A 24,677-nucleotide genomic window follows, 5' to 3' on the forward strand; every position below is an offset into this window, starting at 1 on the left:
TCCTCATCCTCTTCCTCCTCTTCGGCCCATCCACGCTGAACTGATGGAATAAACCTGCTATGGGTACTACCCTCTGTAGCGGTATGGGTACTACCCTCTGTAGCGGAGGCAACTGTCTCCTGCTCCTCCTCATCATCATCCAATTCGCACTAAGAAGACGAACTGAGGGTGGTCTAGCTATCACCCTGTGTACTGTCTTTCCCCCATTTCCACCTCTTCCACATGCAAAGCACCCGTCTTCATTGTAAGCAGTGAGCGTTTCAGTAGACACAGAAGTGGGATATATATATGCTGATAATAGCGGCATCGTCGTTTAGCAGCTGTGTTAATTCATCAAAGTTGCGTAATACCTCACAGAGATCAGACATCTATGCCCACTCGTCGCTTATGTAGAGCGAAAGCTGACTGGAAAGGCGACAACCATGTTGCAGCTGGTATTCCACTACTGCCCTCTGCTGCTCACAAAGCCTGGCCAACATGTGGTCACGTCTCCACAACAGTTGGTGAGCTGGCAATTGCAAGCGCTGCTGCAGCGTTGCCAGATCGGCGGCAGCTGTAGATGACTTTCAGAAATGGGCACACACGTGGCGCACCTTCACCAGTAGCTCAGGTTGGGGTAGGTTTTGAGAAACCGCTGAACCACTAAGTTGAACACGTGGGCTAGGCATGGTATGTGTGTGAGCTTGCCGAGCTCCAAAGCCGCCACCAAGTTACGGCCATTAACAGACACAACCATGCCTGGTTGTAGGTTGAGTGAGTGGCGAGAGCCACAGCTCAGTCTGGTCTCTTATACCCTGCCACAGCTCTGTGACGGTGTGCTGTTTGTCGCCTAAGCAAATTAGTTTCAGCACGGCCTGTTGCCACTTCCCAACTGCAAAACACCTACCCCTTGGCAAGGGAGATTGCCGCAAGGGGGTGCTTCGGGCTTTCAGTTGCGGGCCTGTTTGGCGTGGCCCGCTTTCTCCCTTTTGCCACCCCACTGCCTCTTCCAGGCTGTTGCGGTGCTGCGGATCCCTCCCCCTCTGTACTGCTGTCCTCGCTCGGCTTGCCACCTTCCCAGGTTGGGTCAGTGATTTCATCGTCCACCACTTCCTCTTCCACTTCCTCACTCTGGTCATCCTCCTGACTTGTTGACCTAACAAGAACCTCACTTATTGACAACGGTCTCATCCTCATCATGAACCTCTTGAGACACTAATTATGGTTGACTTATTGGCAACTGTGTTTCATCATCATCATCCACCTCGTAAAACACTAATTGCCATTCTCCACCGTCATCATCTTCTGACTGTGGATGCTCAAGAGTTTGGGAATCAGTGCACAAGTTTCCTCATGTACTTCTTCAAGCGGACTTGGCGAGAGGGCCAAATCAAGGAATGACAATGAAAAGAGCTCCTCGGAATATCCGAGTGGGGAATCTCTTGTTTGCCAAGACTCTCCATGGTAGGAGGATCAGGGTAAGGATTCTGTTGACCAGACTCTTGGCTACTGAGACTGGACTTTGTGGAAGACAGGGTGGTGCTTAACCGACTGGAAGCATTATCTGCTGCAATCCAACCGACCATCTGGTTGCACTGGTGTGACTTCGAGAGTGGTATCCTGCACCGCCTTGCAAACTGGGACATGAAGCTAGGTATCGTGGATGAGTGTGTTTCTTGTGCTCTAACAGTTTCACCGTGCCCAGTGCCATGGCCTCTGCGTGCACCATCAGCAGCACGGCCACTTCCCCGACCCTTACTGCTCGCCCTGAGCATACCAAATGGTATATATGCTTGCAGGTATGTCACTCGTACAGTAGCGCAGGTTTTGTAAGTGCATGCGCAAATAGATTAAACTGAATGTCACAGATATTTAGGATGCGCAAACGTTATACAGGAGATGTATCGCAAGTAATGTCGCTGCTATCACCAGCGGCTAACGTTATACAGGAGATGAAGCGCAGGTAATCTCTGCTGTCACCAGCAGCTAACTTTATACAGGAGATGTAGCGCAGGTAATGTCCCTGCTGTCACCAGCAGTCAAACAATTGCACACAATTTAGCGCACGTTGCGCTAATATATTTTGCAGCCAGATAAAACAATAGTCCTTAAAAGGACTGTTGGGTCTCTAACACCTTTCAACACTCAAAACTCCCAAAAAAAACCCCAAAAAACGCAGTTCCTCTCCCTACACTATCTGTTCCTTCTTCTGCAGTTCGCCCTGACAAGTCTGAGCCGAACCACCCGATGACGTGTTTCGGCCAGCCAATCACTGTAATGCCAGTAACCAACATGGCTACGGCATTGCAGTGAGTGCCAGTACTTCCCTGCACGTTTATTGGCTACGTAGCAGCCAACAAACGTGCATGGAGGAGACTCGAGCACATGTGCTCGAGTGAAAAAGGTGTTCAGCCAAGCATGCTCGCCCCACTCTAGTCATAAACTGTTATTTTGGGATACGCCAGGGCTCAGAAGGGAAGGAGCGGCATCTGTATTTTCTAACATGGAATTTTCTGTCATGGTTTTTAACCCGTTCGATACCAGCGCCGTACATGTTTGGCGCTGGATTGATGTGTAAACATGGCACTCGCTTGCACGTGCAGCGGGTGCCATGGCCGGCAGATCTCTGCTGTTTCAAACAGATTTCTGCAGCTAGTTACCGTGACCCGCAGTAATGCTGATCGAGGTAATTAAATGCTTTAGATGCCGTGACCAAGTGAGGTCAATTGGGGCATCGGTACTTGTGCTGAACACTTTCAGCCTCGCTGATGAGGCTGAAAGTGTTCATGCTGCAATTCTTATTTTGGCCACCAGATGGCAGGCCAGGATAAGAAATGAGCAAAATTTTGTTTGTGGCCTTTTAAAAATCCCAGATAGGCCAAAATTAAAAAACACAATTTATAGGCTCGAATATAGGCCACAAAGTCATCACAAAAAATAACAATAAATATAAACATCATGGGTATCACCGTGACCGAAAACGCCCATACTATTAAAATAGAAAAAAAAATCCAATACAACTGAAAAAAGGGTCAAAATGGCCGATTTGCCGTTTTTTCATTGCTTCTCTGACCCAATAAAATGTGATCAAAAAGTCACGCACACTCGAAATGAGTCCCTAAACAGCTCAGTAGACATAAGTATAAAAAATGGTGATGTAAAAAAAAAAAAATTATCAAAGTTTAAATTTATTTTTACACTATTTAGACAGACATAAAGAACCTATACATATGGGGTATTGTTTAATCGTAATGACCCAGAGAATGAAGGGCATGGGTCAGTTTTGCCATAAACGAAACGCCGTGGGAACAAAATCCGTAAAACGGTGGAGGAATTGAGTTTTTTTTTTTTTCAATTCCATGCCATTTGGAAAAAACTTTTTTTTTTTTTTTTTTTTTTTACACCGCTTCCCACTACATTTTATTGCCATAATTAATGGTGGCATTAGAAAGTACAACTTGTCCCGCAAAAAATAACCCTAGCCCTCATACAGCTGTGTGACCAGAAATGTAAAAAAGTTATGTCTCCAGGAAAATAGTGAAGAAAAATTAAAACGAAAAGTGATATTTTTATAGATCCGGTCATTACAGATGCAACAATATCAAATATGTCTATTTTTTTTAATGTTTTACGCAATAAGAAAATTTATAGAAAAAAATTCATGTTTTTGTGTTGCAATTTTCTTAGAGCCATATTTTTTTTACATTTTTCTGGCTATGGTCTAAGTGCTTGTATTAACTTTCTCTACATGATAAATGCCACTTGCTGAAGTGAGACAACACCTTTTAAGGTCCTTTTACAGGGGCCGATGTATCAGACAGTTATCAGGAACAAACTAAATGTTTCCAATAATTGCTTGATCGTCAGTTGAGACCAGGGCTGCATTTACATGCAGGAATTACCTCTGCTGTATCGGGAAAAGTGATTGATGCATTGATTCCTTGTCCCAAAAAAAAAAAAAAAAAAAAAAAAAAAAATGTTCCTGGACAGCAGATTGTTGCTTTAGATAGCATGACCTGCTGCACAGAAATGATGATTTTTGGTGCAGGTTCATTGGATAATCATCGGCACATTTTGCACAGGCAATTTCTTGGGAACAAGCATTTCTATAAACCTTTATCCCCGATAATCGGCCTGATTATCGGTCCATGACAAAAAAATATATAACATTTAGAACCAATCAAACCGTCATCTCATACCAAAAATAATGAGCCCCTACATAAGACAGTCGCCCCCAAAAAATATTAAAAAAATATGTCTTTCAGAATATGGAGAGGCTAAAAAATTTTTTTTTTCAAAAATGCTTTATTATGTTAAACTGAAACAAACAACCAAAAAAGTAGTCATATTTGGTATTGTCGCATCCGTAACAACCTGCCCTATAAAAATACCACATGATCTAACCTGTCAGATGAACATTGTAAATAACAAAACAGCAATTTTTTGTTACTTTACCTCACAAAAAGTGTAATATAGAGCAACCAAAAATCATATGTACCCTAAAATAGTACCAACAAAACTGCCACCTTGACCCCATTTTGGAAACTACAGATTATTATATATTTTTTTTTTTTTCTACTCTAGGGGTGCATCAGGGGGTCTTCAAATGTGAAATCCCAGTGAAATCTGTCCTCCAAAAACCATATGGCGTTCCTTTCCTTCTGCGCCCTGCCATGTGCCCGTACAGCAGTTTACAACCACATATGGGGTGTTTCTGTAAACTACAGAATCAGGGCAATAAATATTGAGTTTTGTTTGGCTGTTAACCCTTGCTTTGTTACTGAAAAAAATGGATTAAAATGGAAAATCTGCCAAAATAGTGAAATTCTGAAATTTCATCTACATTTTCCTTTAATTCTTGTGGAACACCTAAAGGGTTAAGAAAGTTAGTAAAATCTGTTTAGAATACCTTGAGGGATGTAGTTTCTAAAACGGGGCCATTTATTGGGTGGTTTCTATTATGTAAGCCTCACAAAGTGACTTCAGACCTGAACTGGTCCTTAACCCCTTAGGGACGCATGACGTACCGGTACGTCATGTGTTGTTCCGATCACTGCCGCCCGGCCGGCTGTGATCGGAACAAGGTGCCTGCTCAAATCATTGAGCAGGCACCTCGGCTAAATGCACGGGGCGGTCCCGTGACCCCCCCATGTCGGCGATAGCAACAAACCGCAGGTCAATTCAGACCTGCGGTTTGCTGCGCTCGCTGTAGTTTCTGATCCCCGCGGAAACTTTAGTATTCCTAAAATACATATGTTTCACCCCCCCTGCACCCCTGAATGATTTTATCCCGGTGGGAGGTGCAGGGGGGGTGTTGCGGGAGGCGGGATCACGATCCCCCGCCCGCCTCCCCTTGAATAATCGTTGGTGTACAGTGGGTATACCAGGGTGTCAGCACATTGCTGACACCCTGGTATAAACGGCTGACATCTGTGATGCGATGTCAGCCGTTTAACCCTTTCCATACCGCGGTCTGTACGGACCGCTGTATGGAAAAGGTTAACAGCTCCCTTTGCAGCTGTGCCTTTGCAGCCCCCCAATGGAGCGGGAGAGAGCCCCCAGACAGCCCCCCTCCTTACCCTTCCCCGTCTATGGCTCTTAGACTATAGAGACACTAAAACTTTTTTTTTGTTTTAAAAATGAAATCATTGTGTAAAACTTACATAAATAAAAAAAATTAAAAAAATTGTATACATATTAGGTATCGCCGTGTCCGTGACAACCTGCTCTATAAAATTACCACATGATCTAACCTGTCAGATGAATGTTGTAAATAAAAAAAAATAAAAAAACTGTGCCAAAAAAGCTATTTCTTGTTACCTTGCCGCACAAAAAGTGTAATATAGAGCAACCAAAAATCATATGTACCCTAAACTAGTACCAACAAAACTGCCACCCTATCCCGTAGTTTCTAAAATGGGGTTACTTTTTTGGAGTTTCTACTCTAGGGGTGCATCAGGGGGGCTTCAAATGGGACATAGTGTCAAAAAAAACAGTCCAGCAAATTCTGCCTTCCTAAAACCTTATGGCATTCCTTTCCTTCTGCGCCCTGCCGTGTGCCCGTACAGCAGAATCAGGGCCATAAATAAGGAGTTTTGTTTGGCTGTTAACCCTTGCTTTGTAACTGGAAAAAAAATATTAAAATGGAAAATCTGCCAAAAAGTGAAATTTTGAAATTGTATCTCTATTTTCCATTAAATCTTGTGCAACACCTAAAGGGTTAACAAAGTTTGTAAAATCAGTTTTGAATCCTTTGAGGGGTTTAGTTTCTTAGATGGGGTCACTTTTATGGAGTTTCTACTCTGGGGGTGCATCAGGGGGCTTCAAATGGGACATGGTGTAAATAAACCAGTCCAGCAAAATCTGCCTTCCAAAAACCAAACGGCGCACCTTTCACTCTACGCCCCGCTGTGTGGCCGTACAGTAGTTTACGGCCACATATGGGGTGTTTCTGTAAACGGCAGAGTCAGGGCAATAAAGATAGTCTTGTTTGGCTGTTAACCCTTGCTTTGTTAGTGGAAAAATGGGTTAAAATGGAAAATTAGGCAAAAAAATGAAATTCTCAAATTTCATCCCCATTTGCCAATAACTCTTGTGCAACACCTAAAGGGTTAATGAAGTTTGTAAAATCAGTTTTGAATACCTTGAGTGGTGTAGTTTATGGGGTCATTTTTGGGTGGTTTCTATTATGTAAGCCTCACAAAGTGACTTCAGAGCTGTAGTGGTCCCTAAAAATTGGGTTTTTGTAAATTTCTGAAAAATTTCAAGATTTGCTTCTAAACTTCTAAGCCTTGTAACATCCCCAAAAAATAAAATATCATTCCCAAAATAATTCATACATGAAGTAGACATATGGTTAATGTAAAGTCATCACAATTTTTTTGGGTATTACAGAGGTAGAGAAACTGAAACTTTGAAATTTGCAAATTTTCGGTAAATTAGGTTTTTTTTTATGCAAAAAAAAAACACTTTTTTGTCATGAAGTACAATATGTGACGAAAAAACTATCTTAGAATGGCATGGATAAGTCAAAGTGTTTTAAAGTTATCAGCACTTAAAGTGACACTGGTCAGATTTGCAAAAAATGGCCAAGTCCTTAAGGTGAAATAGAGTCCTTAAGGGGTTAAAAAGTGGATTTTGGAAATTTTCGGAAAAATTTCAAGATTTGCTTCTAAGCCTTCTAACGTCCCAAAAAAAGAAAATGTAATTTACAAAATGATCCAAACATGAAGTAGACATATGGGAAATGTAAAGTGATAACTATTAGGAGGTATCACTATCTGTTCTAAAAGCAGAGAAATTGAAATTTTGTAAATTTGGTATTTTTTTATAAATAAAAATGGAATGGGTCCATAAGGTGAGAGGAGTCAGGGTTCTGAAGGGGTTAATGCTGCTGCACCCCTCCCCCAAACTTAAAACGTATGCCACTGAATGAATATAGCAGAAATGGTTAAATGGCTTATCATATATATGAAAAGGGCAGCACTCCCAAAAATTTAAAGAAAAACCGTTTCTGTTGAGAAAGGCTCTATTGTTGAGCTGAAACATCGCTGTACCACTGGGTCAATAAACTGTTTTTCTTTTAATTTTTTGGCGTGCTGCCCTTTTTCGTTTTTATGTGTGGGTAATTGCTTATTCCCATTGGGCCTTGCATCATCAACATTTATGTCTGTGGTGCCATTTATATGTATACAGATACAAAAGATTGGAAATTAGCAAATGTGCCCATTTACAAGAAAGGTAGTCGGGAGGAATCGGGCATTTAATGGAAACCATACTTAAGGAGAGGATTGTGGAACATCTAAAGTCCCATGGATTGAAAGATAAAAAACAGCATGGGTTTACTTCAGGGAGATCATGTCAAACTAATCTTATAGATTTTTTTTGATTGGGTGACTAAAATAATAGATGGAGGAGGTGCAGTAGACATCACTTATCTAGACTTTAGTAAGGCTTTTGATACTGTCCCACATAGAAGGCTTATCAATAAATTGCAGTCTTTGGGCTTGGACTCCCATATTATTGAATGGATTAGGCAGTGGCTTAGGGACAGACAACAGAGGGATGTAGTCAATGAAGTATATTCAGACCATGATCTTGTTACCAGTGGGGTACCTCAGGGATCTGTTCTGGGACCCATATTGTTTAATATCTTTATCAGCGAAATTGCAGAAGGCCTTGATGGTAAGGTGCCTTTTTGCTTATGACACAAAGATTTGTAACAGGGTTGATGTTCCTGGAGGGATACACCAAATGGAAAAGGATTTAGGAAAACTAGAGGAATGGTCAAAAATCTGGCAACTAAAATGTAATGTTGATAAGTGCAAGATAGTGCACCTGGGGTGTAAAAACCCAAGAGCAGAATATAAAATCAGTGATACAGTCCTAACCTCAGTATCTGAGGAAAGGGATTTAGGGGTCATTATTTCAGAAGACTTAAAGGTAGGCAGACAATGTCATAGAGCAGTAGGAAATGCTAGCAGAATGCTTGGGTGTATAGGGAGAGGCATTACTAGTAGAAAGAGGGAGGTGCTCATGCCGCTCTACAGAGCACTAGTGAGACCTCATTTGGAGTATTGTGCTCAGTACTGGAGACCATATATCCAGAAGGATATTGATACTTTGGAGAGAGTTCAGAGAAGAGCTACTAAACTAGTACTTGGATTGCAGGATAAAACTTACCAGGAAGGATTAAAGGACCTTAACATGTATAGCTTGGAAGAAAGACGAGACAGAGGGGATGTGATAGAAACTTTTAAATATATAAAGGGAATTAACAAGGTAAAAGAGGAGAGAATATTTAAAAGAAGAAAAACTGCTACAAGAGGACATAGTTTTAAATTAGAGGGGCAAAGGTTTAAAAGTAATATCAGGAAGTATTACTTTACTGAGAGAGTAGTGGATGCATGGAATAGCCTTCCTGCAGAAGTGGTAGCTGCAAATACAGTGGAGGAGTTTAAGCATGCATGGGATAGGCATAAGGCCATCCTTCATATAAGATAGGGCCAAGGACTATTCATAGTATTCAGTATATTGGGCAGACTAGATGGGCCAAATGGTTCTTATCTGCCAACACATTCTATATGAAAAATGACTTTCTATATCTCCTTTATGCACTGGACCGATCTGCACCAAATTTGGCATATAGGTAAATCTGTGCTTAGATAGGTTTTAGACCAGGTTTCAGCTCTAGAACATACGGTTCTTGAGATATTCACAAAAACTGCAAATTGGGTACCATCACATGACCTGTATTAGCCAATAAAAGTTTGCAGGTCCTTCACTCATATCCTAACTGACATACACACGGTCACATGACCGCTATTGGCCAATAGAAGCTTGCAGGTCCTTTTAGTCTTCTCACTGACATACAGTTACACCAGGTTTCACAGTTATAAGGCCACTGTGGTTGTCACTGTTACATAGTAACATAGTTTAGAAGGCTGAAAAAGACATCTGTCCATCCAGTTCGGTCTGTTATCCTGTAAGTTGATCCATACGAAGGCAACAAAACCCCTGTGAGGTAGAAGCCAATTTTTCTTCACTTCGGGGGAAAAAATTATTTCCCGACTCCAATCAGGTAATCGGAATAACTCCCTGGATAAACAACATATATCTAATAGCTATAGCCTGTAATATTATTACACTCCTGTTAAGGGAGGCAGGGGGTTGTGGAGGTCACTTAATAGGGGCACTGTGGATATGTCTTGGGCTGGGTTCACACAGGCGTTGCGGGAAAAGATGTGGGTGCGTAGCAGGAACATGTGCGATTATATATTTTATTTTAATAGGAAAATGAGCGAGCACTCATACACTTGGCAACCAAATTGACATATGCAGAAAATATTTATTAAATCCCCATAAAATACAAGTAATAAAATTTATAAGAACAATGTAACAATAATATACAACATTACAATCACATATATTGTAATGTTGTATATTATTGTTACATTGTTCTTATAAATTTTATTACTTGTATTTTATGGGGATTTAATAAATATTTTCTGCATATGTCAATTTGGTTGCCAAGTGTATGAGTGCTCGCTCATTTTCCGATTACATTTGCCTTTTAAGAGAGGGTGGAGTGATTCCCTCTATATGAGCTTGTAGCACCATACCTTAACTACTTGCTAGTGAGCCACCACAACCTACCACTATATTTAATTTATTTATATTATTTTTTAAATTGTGTTTTGCACGCGCGTGAGAAAAATCGGCATGTTTGGGATCAGTATTCTGTAAATTTTATTATTTTCCCTTATAACATGGTTATAAGGGAAAATAATAGCATTCTTTAATACAGAATGCTTAGTAGAAGGTAAATTGAGGGTTAAAAAATAAATAAAAATAAATTAAATTAACTCGCCTCCTCTAATTGATTGCGTAGCTGCCGGTCTCCTGTTCTTTCTTGAGGACCTGTCAAAGGACCTGTGGTGATGTCACTGAGCTCATCACATGGTCCATCCCCATGGTGTCACGACAGGTCCTGAAGAAAGAACAGGAGACCGGCAGCTACGCGATCAGTTAGAGGAGGTGAGTTAATTATTATTATTTTTTTAACCCTCAATTGACCTTCTACTAAGCATTCTGTATTAAAGAATGCGTGAAAATCACCGCTCATGTGCAGAGTCCCATAGAAATGAATGGGTCTGGATTCAGTGCGGGTGCAATGTGTTCACACAAGCAACAAACGCACACAGGCTGCAAAAAAAAAAACAAACAGAATTGACACGAGAATTTTTTTTTTCTTGTGCATGAGCTCTATGGATCGAAAAAGACCATCCAGGTGATCCTGTTCTTCTGCATCTAAATTTGGCAGCCAGCCTAAATCATGGATAGTATTTGTCTACACCACTGGTCTTCAACCTGTATCTCTCTGGTTGCTGGGTAAATACGACTTGCAGCATGCCTTGACAGCCCTTATCTACATGCCAATGGCTGATTTAAATCGGTGAACTTTGCAGTCTCTTAGGCCTCTTTCACACGACCGTTTTTTTCCCCCGTTTACGGGCCGTTTTTTGCGGTCCGTATACGGAACCATTGATTTCAATGGTTCCGCAAAAAAAACGGAATGTACTCCGTATGCATTCCGTTTTTCCGTTCCGTTTTAACATAGAACATGTCCTATATTTGGCCGCAAATCACGTTCCGTGGCTCCATTAAAGTCTATGGGTCCGCAAAAAAACGGAATGCATTCGGAAGTGCATCCGTATGTCTTCCGTATCCGTTCCGTTTTTTGCGGATCCATCTATTGAAAATGTTATGCCCAGCCCAATTTTTTCTATGAAATTACTGCATACTGTATTTGCCATACGGAAAAACGGAACGGAAAAACGGAACAGAAACGGAAACACAACGGAAACAAAAAACGGAACAACGGATCCGTGAAAAACGGATCGCAAAACACTGAAAAAGCCATACGGTCGTGTGCAATAGGCCTTAGCCTTTAATTTCCTTTTGTCTTTCACCTCCAGGACTTCTTATAAATATAATAAGGAGTGAGTTTTAGTTGTTTCTACACCAACAATGTAATATTCTACATATACATATGAGGTTAGATTTGCTGCCATTAATTTCAATGTACTGAACCGACTGAGGGTTTATTAAAAATATGTAAATGTGATGAAAAACGGCCCTCATGATCAGTCTATTAACAAGTCATCTTTGTTACAGTGTCGTGGATTTGTAGCCAAAACTGAGCCTTATAGTGGCTGCTCAGAGATTACTAATTCTGGAGTAATTAAAGGGAGAATTGCACTGATGCAACGGGGCCAGTGCATGTTTGCTGAGAAGGCTAGGAATGTGCAGAAGGCTGGTGCAATTGGAGGTATTGTTATAGGTAAGTTATTTCAACCACTTATGGATCATGTTTTAAAAGGCTTGGTGAGGTTGTCTATATCACCTGTTTATTCTTTGGGATTATTGGAATCTGACAAAATGCTGTTACCAAGATGTTGAATCTTCCTTTTATTATACTGTGTTGTTGAAGCTTATGCATGCAGGTCAGTGACCAGTAGAGTTAAAACGCTAATTTACAGTATCAAACTGTCACGCTGTCTAACTTCATGTGTTTAATGTGTACAGAAATATTATTTCCACAGGATATGCCATAAATGTCCCACCTCTCTAGACAGGGCCCTGTTCTGAACATACACTACTCACAAAAAGTTAGGGATATTTGGCTTGTGGGTGAAATTTCAGGATGAACCTAAAATGCACTATAACCTTTGCAGGTGAATTTAATGTGACCTTCTATAAACATTTGAATGCACATGTCCAACTGTTCAATGTTTCAGTACTTTTTCAAAGCTTGCTGTTCTCTAACTAGGAGCTTAATGGCAAAATAGGCGTTTGATCCATGAATCGCCCATTCCTGGTTCAACTAGTATTTAAACAGTCCTCCTTATCATTTTGTTGACATTTCGACATCATGAGACTAAGACGACATCTAATAATTGATCAACAGTATCTCGCCATTGCGAGGCTTTTAGCAGGATGTTCTCCGATGGAAGTTGCCACTGAGCTTAGAGTGTTACAGAGTGTTATCAGCAGGTTGCAACAGAGAGACTGGAAGAGTCTCAGAAAGGCATAGAAGTGGATGTCCTTTGGCCACATCCCACACTGATGACTGCTTCATTGTGAACAATGCCCTGCAGAACTGTGATGAATGCCACACAACTCCATGCATATTTAAGGGAGGTGAGCGGCATATCTACACTGAACGAGGGACCAGTGGGCCTCAGTGCTGTTCTCTGATGAGTCATGCTGAGCAGAAATAATCGCTGACAATGATGTTGAAGATGTCAAGGAGAGCGGTATGCATCAGCCACTGTTGTCTCCAGACTAGCCTTTGGTGGTGGTGGTGGTGGTGGTGGTGTTACAGTGTGGACAGGTGAGCCTAGTCGATACAGAACTGTCCTACACTTTGTTAATGGTACATTGACAAGTCCATAATACTTGAATAACATCATTAATCCAGTCATTGTGCCTCTGTATGAACAACACAGGCCTAATTTCATCTTCATGGACGACAATACGAGAGCTCATCGAGGTCGCATCATTAGGGAACGTCTGCTGGAGACGGGGTTACCTCAAATGGACTGGTCTGCACTTTCTCCAGACCTGAATCCCTTTGAAAACCTAAGGGTTTTTAGCTGAGTTGCCATGTAGAGGCTCATAACTCTGTACCCCAAAACCTCAATGACTTGAGGGCTGTCCTTCAAGAATAGTGGGATGCCATACCTCAGCAAACAATAAGTCGACTTGTGAACAGCATGAGACATTGTTGTCAAGCTGTAATTGATTCTCAAGGCCACATGACAAGTTTTTAAGACATTAACATTTTTTGTGAGGGTATACCCGCCACCACTGTTGTTTGTCTTTTGTTTCAATAAATTGTTTCAGATGAGGAAATGACCACTGCATGCTTTTACTTAAATGCCCTACTTTCATAATGCAATATCACTGTAGTATGAACTTTTTAGGTTTTCCATAAATTTCTCCCGTAAGACAGATATCCCTAACTTTTTGTGAGTAGTGTATTTGTGGATATGCCATAAATTCCGAGATAGGGATACCTCTTTGAGGTAGTGCCATAGTGCATCTCATAGTTCTATACCAATAATGGCTTGAGGTTCACAGTTTCAGTTGTTAAAGAGAACCAGTCATCACAAAATACAATACAAATTGCAGTCTTCATGTTATAGAGCAGAAGGAGCTGAGCAGATTGTTTTGTGAGAAAAGATTCTGCAAAATTTTAAATTTTATATGTTTCGGCCTCTGCCCTTTCTGAGCTCAAGATGGCACATTCTGTTAGGATCAGTTATTGATGGCATTCTCTCTGTAAGTGTGTATACAGAGTTGCCTGTCAGTTACCGATAGGCACGGTCTTAAATAGATAGAACCTGTCACCATGAAGGATGCAGGTAAGGCTACTTTCACACCAGCGGTATGGACCTCCGGCAGGCTGTTCCGTCGGGTGAACAGCCTGTCGGCTCCGTCTTGCCGCTAGTGAACTTGTTCCCCCAGACTGCCGCTCCGTCACCATTGACTATAATGGGGGCTGGGCGGAGTTCCTGCAGCGCACGGCAAAAGGCTGCCGGAATAAAACTACGACATGTCCGACATTTATTTCGGCAGCCTCTCCGCCCCGCCCCCATTATAGTCAATGGGGACGGTGCAGCAGTCCGGGGGCACACGTTCACTAGCAGCAGGACGGATCAGACAGGCTGTTCACCCGACGGAACAGCCTGCCGGAGGTCTGTGCCGCTAGTGTGAAAGTAGCCTTATAGAGCAGATGCAGCGGAGTAGATTGATTTATAGTTTGTTGGAAATAATTTAGTAAAATAGGTAATTTATACATCTATATCTTTGCGTTTTCTGAACTTAAAGTGTACCTAACCTTTCTACTAACTTTGCATTAATCAATAGTCCAGTGTGTGTCCATCAGGAATCAAACCATTTCTGGCCATTATATGATTTGTATCTGGCATATTCTTTTTAGCGGTTTTCACCTATGAATGCTGAATTTCTAGATTGCAGTTCTCCCAGAGATGGTGGGTGGAGACTAGCTGCCATCTACTGCACACAGTACGTCGAGGAGAATGTGCTTCCCAGTCTTCTCTTACTCACTCAGAAGCAACCCCAGAATCATGGAAGACATTGCAGACTGAGATATAAGCTTCTTATTTTGCTGCAGCCGTCTTTGTTGTCTTTTCTGGAGTCCTGTATCATGCTGCTCCTGCTTATTTTCCTCCCCTCTCCATAAACTTGTATTGACATATGTAATATGATAGTTCTTTGAGCTGCTCCCATCCTTTATAGAGTCAAAGCACATTTCACAGAGAAAAGCATTTAGCAAGGGGGTGGAGTAAACCGCTGCTAACATGAGAACTTTAGAAATTTCTCACTAAGATATATATTACAAATTTTCTTCTGGTCGCATGTACTATTGCTTGCACAGTTAGTTTGAAAAGTTAGTGACCATTAAAGACAAGCCCCATGAATAACTATCAATGACTGACACCTATCTCTCTATAGCTACTTATATAGGGAGTGCAATCAATAACCGACACCATGACCCTGTGTGCAACTGAAGTCAAAAACAGCAAAAAAGTTTTGTTGAATATTCTGCCTATGAATAAAGTATTAATATGTATATTGGCTTTTTGAGCATATCTCAGTTTGGTGAAGCTATAGTACATAGTGTATATGATATAAATATGTAGCTGTCCTAGCATCTACATGTCTCATATTTATGTCTTAGTTATATGTATGTATGTTCCTTACATTTTTACAGATGACAATGAAGTCAGCAGCAGTGATACAGCTCCACTTTTCCAAATGGCAGGCGATGGGAAAAACACAGATGACGTAGTTATCCCCATGTTGTTTTTATTCAGCAAGGAAGGAAATATAATACTTGATGCCATTCGTGAATACCAAGAAGTGGAGGTTCTTCTCTCTGACAAAGCCAAAGACAGAGGTAATCTATTAATGCATTCATGTCAAGACTGCTTCTAAGAAGTTCACCTGGGCAAAGTGCCTAATATGGATCAGCCACTGTGCATGGATAAACATTGAAAGGGTCAAGGCACATGCTGACATGCTGCAGCCTCTAAATTCTCTTGATCAAGACAATTAATGTTTTGTTTTTTTTGTTTTGTTTTTCCTGAAAAATGCTGACAAGATTTCTTTTAAGTGCAGTCATGGCTAAAGGTTTTCAGACTGACAAAAATGTAGGTTTTCACAGTTTGCTGCTTTAGCGTGTTCAGATCTTTTTCCCAAATTTTTCCATGGTAAACTGAAGTATAATTATAATCCTTTTATTGTTTTTTGTTTTTTAAAGGGTATCTGTTAGCAGACTTATACCTTTTGAAATTGGCACTTGGCAGCTGAAGGCATTTGTGTTGATCCCATATTCATATGTGCCCGCATTGTTGAGAAAAATGATGTTTTGATATATACAAATGAGCCTCTAGGAGCAACAAAGGCATTGCCGTTACCTCTTGGGGCTCCACTTTTTCTTTAACTGCTGTTCCCTATAAACCTTGCATAACTCAAGCAGACAGCAGAGCCTCTAGGTGTAACATCAACGCCCCTGTTGCTCCAAGAAGCTCATTTGCATATTTTAACTTCATTGTTCTCAGCAATGTGAGCACATATAATCATGGGACCAACACAGATGTCTTCAGTTGCCAAGCGCACGTGTAACTGGTTCCATAGGTACAAACCTGCTGACAGATGCCCTTTAACTTTTATTGACAAATACATCAAGTTTAAGTGAAGACTCAATCTTTGCCCTGGAATGCTGGATGTCAGCTTCTAGACCAAATCCTGACTGATGGCAATCCATTCTTGCCTAATCAGTGCCTGGTGTTTATCACAATTCTTGTGTTCTTGTTTGTCCACCTGTTTTTGAGTAAATGACCACATGTTCTCTATGGAATTGAGATCTGTGGAGTTTTCTGGCCATGGACCAAAAAGTCAATGTTTTGTTTTGGCACTTTTCTGGAATTTCTGGAATTGAAACTCTCAGCTTTAAAGGGAACCTGTCACCTGGATTTTGGGTATAGAGCTGAGGACATGCGCTGCTAGATCGCCGCTAGCACATCCGCAATATCCAGTTCCCACAGCTGTCTGTGCTTTTCTTGTGTAAAAAAAAGAAACCATTTTATAGATATGTAAATTAACCTTAGAGGAGTCCTGTCTCCTCCATGCTTGAGAGATGAGTCCAGCGTTCTCTGACTGAGCCCAGCCACGCCCACTGTGAAGGAGCCCAGCACCGCCCCGCATCCTCCGAATCTCCTCCTTGCTCCCCGACGTCACAAAGCTAGAGCGCCGAAATCTCGCAATGCGCGAGCTAGCGCATGCGCAATTCATTCCCTGAGGCTGATGCCCGCACAGGGAAGGAACACTATGCCGACACTGCTCATGCGCTAGCTCGCGCATTGCAAGATTACGGCGCTCTAGCTTTGTGACGTCTGGGAGCAAGGAGGAGATTCGGAAGATGCAGGCGGTGCTGGGCTCCTTCACAGTGGCCGTGGCTGGTCTCTGGAAACATTAATAACAGCCCCTTAAGCTCCTTACTTGCCTCATTTATATATATATATGTGTGTGTGTGTGTATGTATATATATATATATATATATATATATATAAAATAGTTTTTTTGACACAATAAAAGCACAGAGAGCTATGGGGAATGTATATTGCGGATGTGCTAGTGGTGATCTAGCAGCGCATGTCCTCAGCTCAATACCTAAAATCCAGGTGACAGGTTCCCTTTAAGTTCTTGATGATCCAATAAATGATAAATTCTGGTGCCATCATATAAGCAGCAATGCCCTTGCCCGTGTATCTCTTTTGATGCAAAGCAGTGATGGCTGCATCTGTTTCCTTAGAGGCAACCAAAGTTAACAGAAGAAGACAATGATTTCAAGCACTACCCAATCCCCTTGTATAGCATTCAGTAAATGATCCGTCCTGTTTCAAGCTTATTTCCGGCATTAGTGCCAAGATTCAGGCAGACAAATAATAATTCCAGATCCCCACGATCCCATTATAGACAGTAGTATCTGGCTATGGAGGTTACAATGAACTCAGTTAGGCTGTTCCTGTACTAGAACAACAGTTTAGGGCTAGTGTGAAACTAGCCTAACATAGATTAGAGGAAAAATTGCTTTTTCTTTGTTGATCGAGTAGATGAGAAAAGTTGGCTGATCAGTGATAAGTTGGCTGACAGCTATCTCTCCCGATTCTCCGATATCATGATAATGAATATGTAGTGAGCAGAGAGAAGAAAGCAAGCCGCTGCCAGACACTTCTGCCACTGGGTTATCTCCTGAGAACAAAATTTTTTATTCTGACATGTTGACTCTTAAATGGGTTGGTCACTTCATAGCTTGGCTAATCTTAGCGAAAATGTGTTTGGGATGATAAAAAATATTGGAAATACAAACCATTATGGTATACTTACCCCTTTCTCCAGCATGGTTCTCTGCAGCGCTGGTCTGGTCTCACTGCTGCTGCTTGTTTACACACTGCACCGCTGATCTGGCGTTATATGGCACATGACAGCTGCAGCCAATCACTGTTGTCAGCAGTCTGAAAAAGGCGCTCATCTCTTTCAAGCAGTTCCGTTTGTGCCCATATGATCCAGTCCCTGCTGCTTCTGCTCCCCTGTGAACCAGAAGTGTGGTGGTCTTTCTATGGTCAAGTGCACTGCTGTCACCAATCGCTGGCCTCATCAATGATATATACCAGTAGGCATGTCAACATAGAGGACAACCCCTGTAACATTTCAGGCCATGATTTTTTCCTGATCAAGGATTTGCTTTTGGGTTATATTTCTTAAAATTCACAACCAATGGATGCTACATTATATGAATTATATTGTATTCATATATGCCTTACTTGTATGTGTAAGAAGGAATCATTGTGACAAGTCCAAGATGGGTGTGCAGTACAGAAGTATAAATACGAGAAGGTACCTTGTTTGGCACAGTCATGGTGATTTATAAAAACTGGCTCAATGGAAAACTGGCTTACTTTACCATAGCAACAAATCAGATTCCACCTTTTATTTTTCAGAGCTCCTTTTGAAAATTAAAGGATCAATCTGACTGGTTGCTATGGGCAATAACGTTTGTTTTTCTATGCACCAGTTTTGATAATTCTCCCCGAGCGTCCACAGATCAACATCTGCTGCCACACGTACACCCATGGCCACCACTCACATTCCATACTTTCCGCTGTAGATACCAGAACTATCACTTATTTACACATAAAATTGCTGCTGCCATGCCTAAAGCTGGCCATGCAGGCATTTCAAATAGCTGTATTATGAATGACTTGTTGACCATGGATGGTCTGTGAAGGTTTGGAGGACACCACCATAAGTTAAAGAGGGGGATGACCTTCACCCAAATAAATCTCTAAATTGGCTTATTCAGCCTCCCAAAATCTCTCATGTATAGGCAGCTTTATTTAAAGGCTGTAGGCTGCTAGGTAAATGGATTTACTCTGTTCATCATGTCTCTTCCCCTTTTTTAACTGCTGCACATGGAATTTCAGCAACTATTTTTAAAGGTAAAATAGTTCCAAACTACATTATTGAAAGCAGTAAGTACTTGCATTTCTTTGAGACATAATACATGTTAATTTAAATTAAAATGTACACATCTTTTTATACTATTTTGCACCATCTTTAAGAAAAAAATGTGGATTAAGGATTCCCTCACTTAATCTTTTGAAAGGGGCAGAATTTTTCTCAATGTGACCTTTGATACAGTGCGTGTTAAAAGAACGTTAAACATTACGTTTTTAGTAATTTCCTCTGTTTCTGACTAGAAATCAGCCAAGTCTCACCTTGTCCTTCTCACTTTCCTGTGTCTGGCAGTAAGACAGCCGGCTGAAGCAGGAGCCTCTGTCCTTTGCACTTTCTGTAGGGCATAAAGATTAAGACCCTTTCCCAGCTGAAGAAGGGGATAACCCCCTTGTGGTGTCTGTGTACAATACTGCAGTGCAGACTGGCAAACTGTGTGAGCAGGTTTAGCTGCTTTTTATCTTTATTGGTGATTTTAAGTTTAGTGTCCTTTTTTTTTATTTATTATTATTGTAATAATTGTTTAATTGCCTATTGGTCATTTTCTCTGAAGAAACTGGTATTATCTTTGTAATTTAACCACCTGACCGTATTCCCGAGCTCAGCATGTGAATATAACAGACTTAGTATATGTTGGGAGAAAGTGTCGTCCTCCCCATCTTTCAGCAGCTGCTTTTGGCCAACTATATTATATGTATGGCTGACCTCACTTTAAAGAGGTTTTCCAGCCATTAATATTGATGCCCTATCTTCGCGGTAGGTCATCAATATCTGATTGGCGAGGGTTGGACACCAACCCCCCCCCCCCTCCCCCCAATTAGCAATTTGAAGGAGGAGGCGACGCTCCAAGCAAGCATTACTTCCTCTTCCTTACACTGAATGCTATCTCAGAATGGAGCGAGTGCTTGTAATTACACTGATACTGATTGCAGCATATGCCAAATAAATATTTTGGGCAAATTTCCAGCACCCACCGTAGAGTAATAGTCCTCAGTGCAAAACTTTAATGCCGTACATATATTGGAAAGTGTGAGCGTATTGCATGAGCTTTATTTGCACAGTCCTGAAAAAACATTTTCAAAGGGGACCTGTCAGCTCTTCACAACTTAGCCATAAGAATGGCCCTGATGCTTCAGAATTGACATCTCATGTAGAATTACTTACTAAAACAGACATGTCAGGAGAGGAGACAGGTCCTCTTTAATAATGAATATATTATTTTGTCTCGCCTAGAACATAAGATATTTATTCTGTTTACTCTGTGTTTAGATTTGGAAGGTGAAAGTGGAGAGCAGAGATCTTTAGAAAATGACTCGCAAAAACAGATTCCGAAAGAACAAGCGATACCTCAGGAGGAGTTGGTGAACACAAAGGACTCTGAAGGTGATTTCTCACCAGCGTCTCAATTTCATACTCTCCATTCCTCGGATAGAGACCATTCTCATAATCCTAAAGATGGAGACTTCTCACTGGAAGTTGAGCAGTCCCACATTGAAGATAGCCTGAATTCTGTAGAGAAGTCACAGACTCCAGCAGAATCAAAGAATAAGAGGTGGGACAGTAAAGGTCGGCCAATAGAGTCTATATTGGCAGATTGGAAAGAAGATATTGAGGCATTTGAAATGATGGAAAAGGATGAACTATGACCAAAAATATTTCTCAGAACTCCTATGTACATTATGGAAAGTTTATTACTTGCCTTCCCTAAGGGAAAGAGCTCATTGTTAACAAGTAATGTGAAGGAGGATACTTGGCATTGTCTTTATGTAGATTTTTCAGTGGATGCACCGTTTCCAAAGCATGTCCATTTCAAATGTTGTGATGGATCCTGTGACTCTTCAGCTCAAAAACAATTATAACCGTAAAGATGAGATTTTATATTTTTTATGATGATCTACAAAGGGCTTTGTTTCAGTAAGAAAGCAATTGCCTGTACTGATTAAGAACAATCTAAATTCCCTTCACTACAATTAAAAAATATGGGGTAGGTTCTGTGGTTAGACTTATTTATTGACAATTTTTGTGTAAGAATTTCACAGCCACTTTAAAGCTCTCTTCAGGTTTTATTATTAGATATGGACATGCATATTTAGTACTCAGTGGTTTTAGTCTTGGCTATTACTCAGTAAGCAGTCTTTGGACAACCATGCAATAACATAAGTAGCTGTAATAGATGTAGAAAATATAGGGACCAGTATTTTTCAGAATCTCCTTTTAGTAGGTCATCCATGTATCATCTGTAGTACATTAGCCATGGGTCACCTGGTAATTAAAATCCATGTTCTTTACAGTGTTGCTATTTTTCTTAATTAATATGCATTGTGAAGTTAATTAACTTTCAGGTTTCTCGCCTGGACCTGTAATTTGTTGCTGCGCTGTAGTCTACAGTATCGGCGCATGTGCAGTGCATCTGCCTCTGCTTCCCCAGTAGCGCAGATGACTAGTGCTCATGCACCAATGACATAATCCTCCACCCAGAAGAACAGATTCTAGTCTTTGCTCAGGTGGATGATGACTTCTACGGCACATGTGCATTAGTTGGACTACGACACAGTTGCCAGATTAAAGGCCCTGGCATGATGTCTACCCCTGTCAATCAAGGGGATTGGGGAGTGGTTCTAAGAGCAGAGGAGTTCTGGTACCCCGGAACAGAGCAATGGAGGAACATAAATGAGGTATTGTTTTACTCTGCATAATGGGGTTGATCCTGCTGACATATGCTCTTTCAGTAAAGGCATCCTGTTTAGGCTACTTTCACACTGCCGTTCGGGTGTCCGCTTGTGAGCTCCGTTTGAAGGCTCTCACAAGCGGCCCCGAACGCATCCGTACTGCCCTAATGCATTCTGAGTGGACGCGGATCCGCTCAGAATGCATCAGTCTGGCAGCGTTCAGCCTCCGCTCAGCAAGCGGACACCTGAACGCTGCTTGCAGCGTTCGGGTGTCCGCCTGGCCGTGCAGAGGCAAGCGGATCCGTCCAGACTTACAATGGAAGTCAATGGGGACGGATCCGCTTGAAGATGACACCATATGGCTCAATCTTCAAATGGATCCGTCCCCTATTGACTTTCAATGTAAAGTCTGGACGGATCCGTTCAGGCTACTTTCACACTTAGAAAATTTTTTAAACTATAATGCAGACGGATCCGTTCTGAACGGATACAAACATCTGCATTATAGGAGCGGATTCGTCTGAGCAGACATCAGACTGACCCGCTCTGAACGGCAGTGTGAAGGTAGCCTGAGGTGTGACTGCGATATTTTGGGTCAGATACAGGAGGAAACGGAACATCATTATTTAAGAGTATTGGAATGGTGTATTTTTCAGGTGCTCATTCTTCTATCGTCATCTATGTTCGTATTAAAGATTCAGTTGTACGTATAGCATTTCTATGAAAGGTTGGTGTCCTACCTTCCTGATAAATGTGAATTCTTCTGCTTACATATCTTTGGACCCGTTAGGATGTTCTGCTTGTCAGCTAGCCTATATGACACTGTCAAATTCACTGCTGGATTTTTATATAAGGGTGCTGATGTTCAAATTTAAAATGTAATATTCTCCCAGTTATTATTGTAAAGCTATTTGAAACCCAATGTATATTTCAATAGCAGTTTTTTTTTGTCAAATTTGAAATATTAATGTTGTTGGCCACTTTCTCAAAGAATTTCTATGACACCATAACCTAGTGGGCACTATCTTAGGAAACCCCTCGTGGCCCACTTCTCATCAGTGCCCACTTGTCCATGGGTCTGGTGTGCTGACAGTGGAGGCTGGCGACCACAACATCCATATGATTCAAGATGGCCACAGTCTAATGATGTACCCACATGACCGCTGCCCCAGACGCATCCTTTTCCAAGCTTGCACTAAAGCATTTGCAGATTCACTAAATGCCTTGACCACAAGTACAGTAGAGGTCTGGGACAGCAGTCATGTGGATAACTTGTGTGATTGCCACCATCTTGATTGCCATGGACACAGCTGCCTCCAGCATCTGCTGTTTACACACCATATCCATAGTCAGCAGGGGGCACTGAAACAGGTTGCTGAGGGAATTCTCTAGTATAGTGCCCACCCGGTGAGGGTGTTATAGATGTTTCTTGAGAAAGTGACCAACCCCTTTTAATTTTAGTTTTATTATTTTAGAAAGTTTGAAATTTGTGTTGTAATCCTAAATTTAAACAGAGAACCTCAAAAGGCATAGGTTACTGCAGCTCAGTCCAAATCTCCACCTCTCTCCGGTGCTCCCATGGCACACCTGTAAAAACTGATTCATGGTATATCAGAAATACAACTTTATTTGCTGAAAGTGGTATTATTCTGGTTGCTGTACCAGTGCTGTAACTTCCGGTGTGCTACAGGATTTAACATCTCATACTTTTCCCCAGTCGTCTCCATGACACCAAGTCCTGAGATTGACTTCCTTCTGATTGGACAGGAAAAACACAGAGAGGTTAAAACCCCCACCCCCTCCTCACATCACCAGTGTTTTTCATGTCCCATCAGGATAGGAAGCAGGAGAGGTGCACGGAGCTCGTTTGGGCTCACCTGGAGTTATTTTTTTCATCTGGGCCGAGGTCGGATCTGCAGTGCAGCTCTCCCTCCTCCGTTTGGTTAGGCCTGGGCTCGGGCACATAGGTAGTGCCCCTGCGAAGATTCCCTCTGCGGCGGTCCCGGAGGGCTTGATGCAGAGGGAAGGAGGAACACGGCGGATCGGCACTGTGATGTGTCCCTTCCGGCCGGCAGGCGGATGACGTCAGACGCCGGGGGCGGAGCTAAGCGCGCTGACGTCATCAACATGCGCCACAGGTCCTGCAGCACGAGAAAGCACATGGGACGCTATAAAAACGCTCAGGACCTGTGTAACGGCGCCCTGCATAGCGCGGCTCTCACATTTGGTGAAGAATCTCTGAAGCGGTCGGGAGTCAAGATGAGCACCCCCCTCACGCCGGGCTCTGGAACCGAGCCTGCATCAAACCCTGGGACAGTGAGTAACCTGTTCTCAGGTACATGCTTTGTATGGTGGGTTCAGTCTGCTCACCCTTTCCTCCCTTACCATTTCAGGGAGAAAAGGATTCGGCTTCTGCAGCCAAAAAAAACAGAAAATGTGGTATTTGCTGCAAAAGATTGTCTAACACTGGATCCAAGCCCCTGTGTAAAGAATGTACCGCCAGTGTCATCAAGGCTGAGTCTTCTAGTCTAATTGAAGACATTAGGAAAGTAGTAAAAGAAGAGGTTCAGCTAGTCTTAACTACCAGAGAACCTACTCCCCCCAAAGTTCCCCCCACTCAGGACGCCCGTAGTGTTAAATCACTTATCCTGGATTCCGACTCTGAGGAGCTGGCGGTCTCAGACTCCGAATCTGTCCAAAAACACCCGGCATCTTCAGATGAAGAGGGCGAATATAAGCGCTTCCTGTTCAATCCTGAAGATATTGATGAACTTATCAGGGCCACCATTCAGATGGAGATGCCTAAAACCCCTAGGTCTACCCAGCAAGAAATTTTTGGGGGTCTAGGTGAAAGGAAGAAGGCCGTTTTTCCAGTCCCTGATAGTGTCCAAAAATTAATTCGGTCAGAATGGGAAAAACCGG

General features: G+C 41.9%; 1 protein-coding gene across 1 annotated transcript in view; it reads left to right on the plus strand.

Moving 5' to 3' along the window:
- The window catches only part of EDEM3 (ER degradation enhancing alpha-mannosidase like protein 3), a 151,789-nt gene extending 130,415 nt beyond the window's left edge, over positions 1–21,374 (plus strand). Inside the window, exons 18-20 of the mRNA XM_040408660.1 lie at positions 11,656–11,821; positions 15,281–15,466; positions 20,356–21,374. Of these exons, the coding sequence (XP_040264594.1) occupies positions 11,656–11,821; positions 15,281–15,466; positions 20,356–20,732 (729 nt within the window). The 3' untranslated portion in view covers positions 20,733–21,374. The remainder of the gene's footprint in view (positions 1–11,655; positions 11,822–15,280; positions 15,467–20,355) is intronic.
- The last annotated feature ends 3,303 nt before the right edge of the window (positions 21,375–24,677 follow it).

Source organism: Bufo bufo, chromosome 9 (assembly GCF_905171765.1).
Source record: "Bufo bufo chromosome 9, aBufBuf1.1, whole genome shotgun sequence".
Lineage (NCBI taxonomy): Eukaryota > Metazoa > Chordata > Amphibia > Anura > Bufonidae > Bufo > Bufo bufo.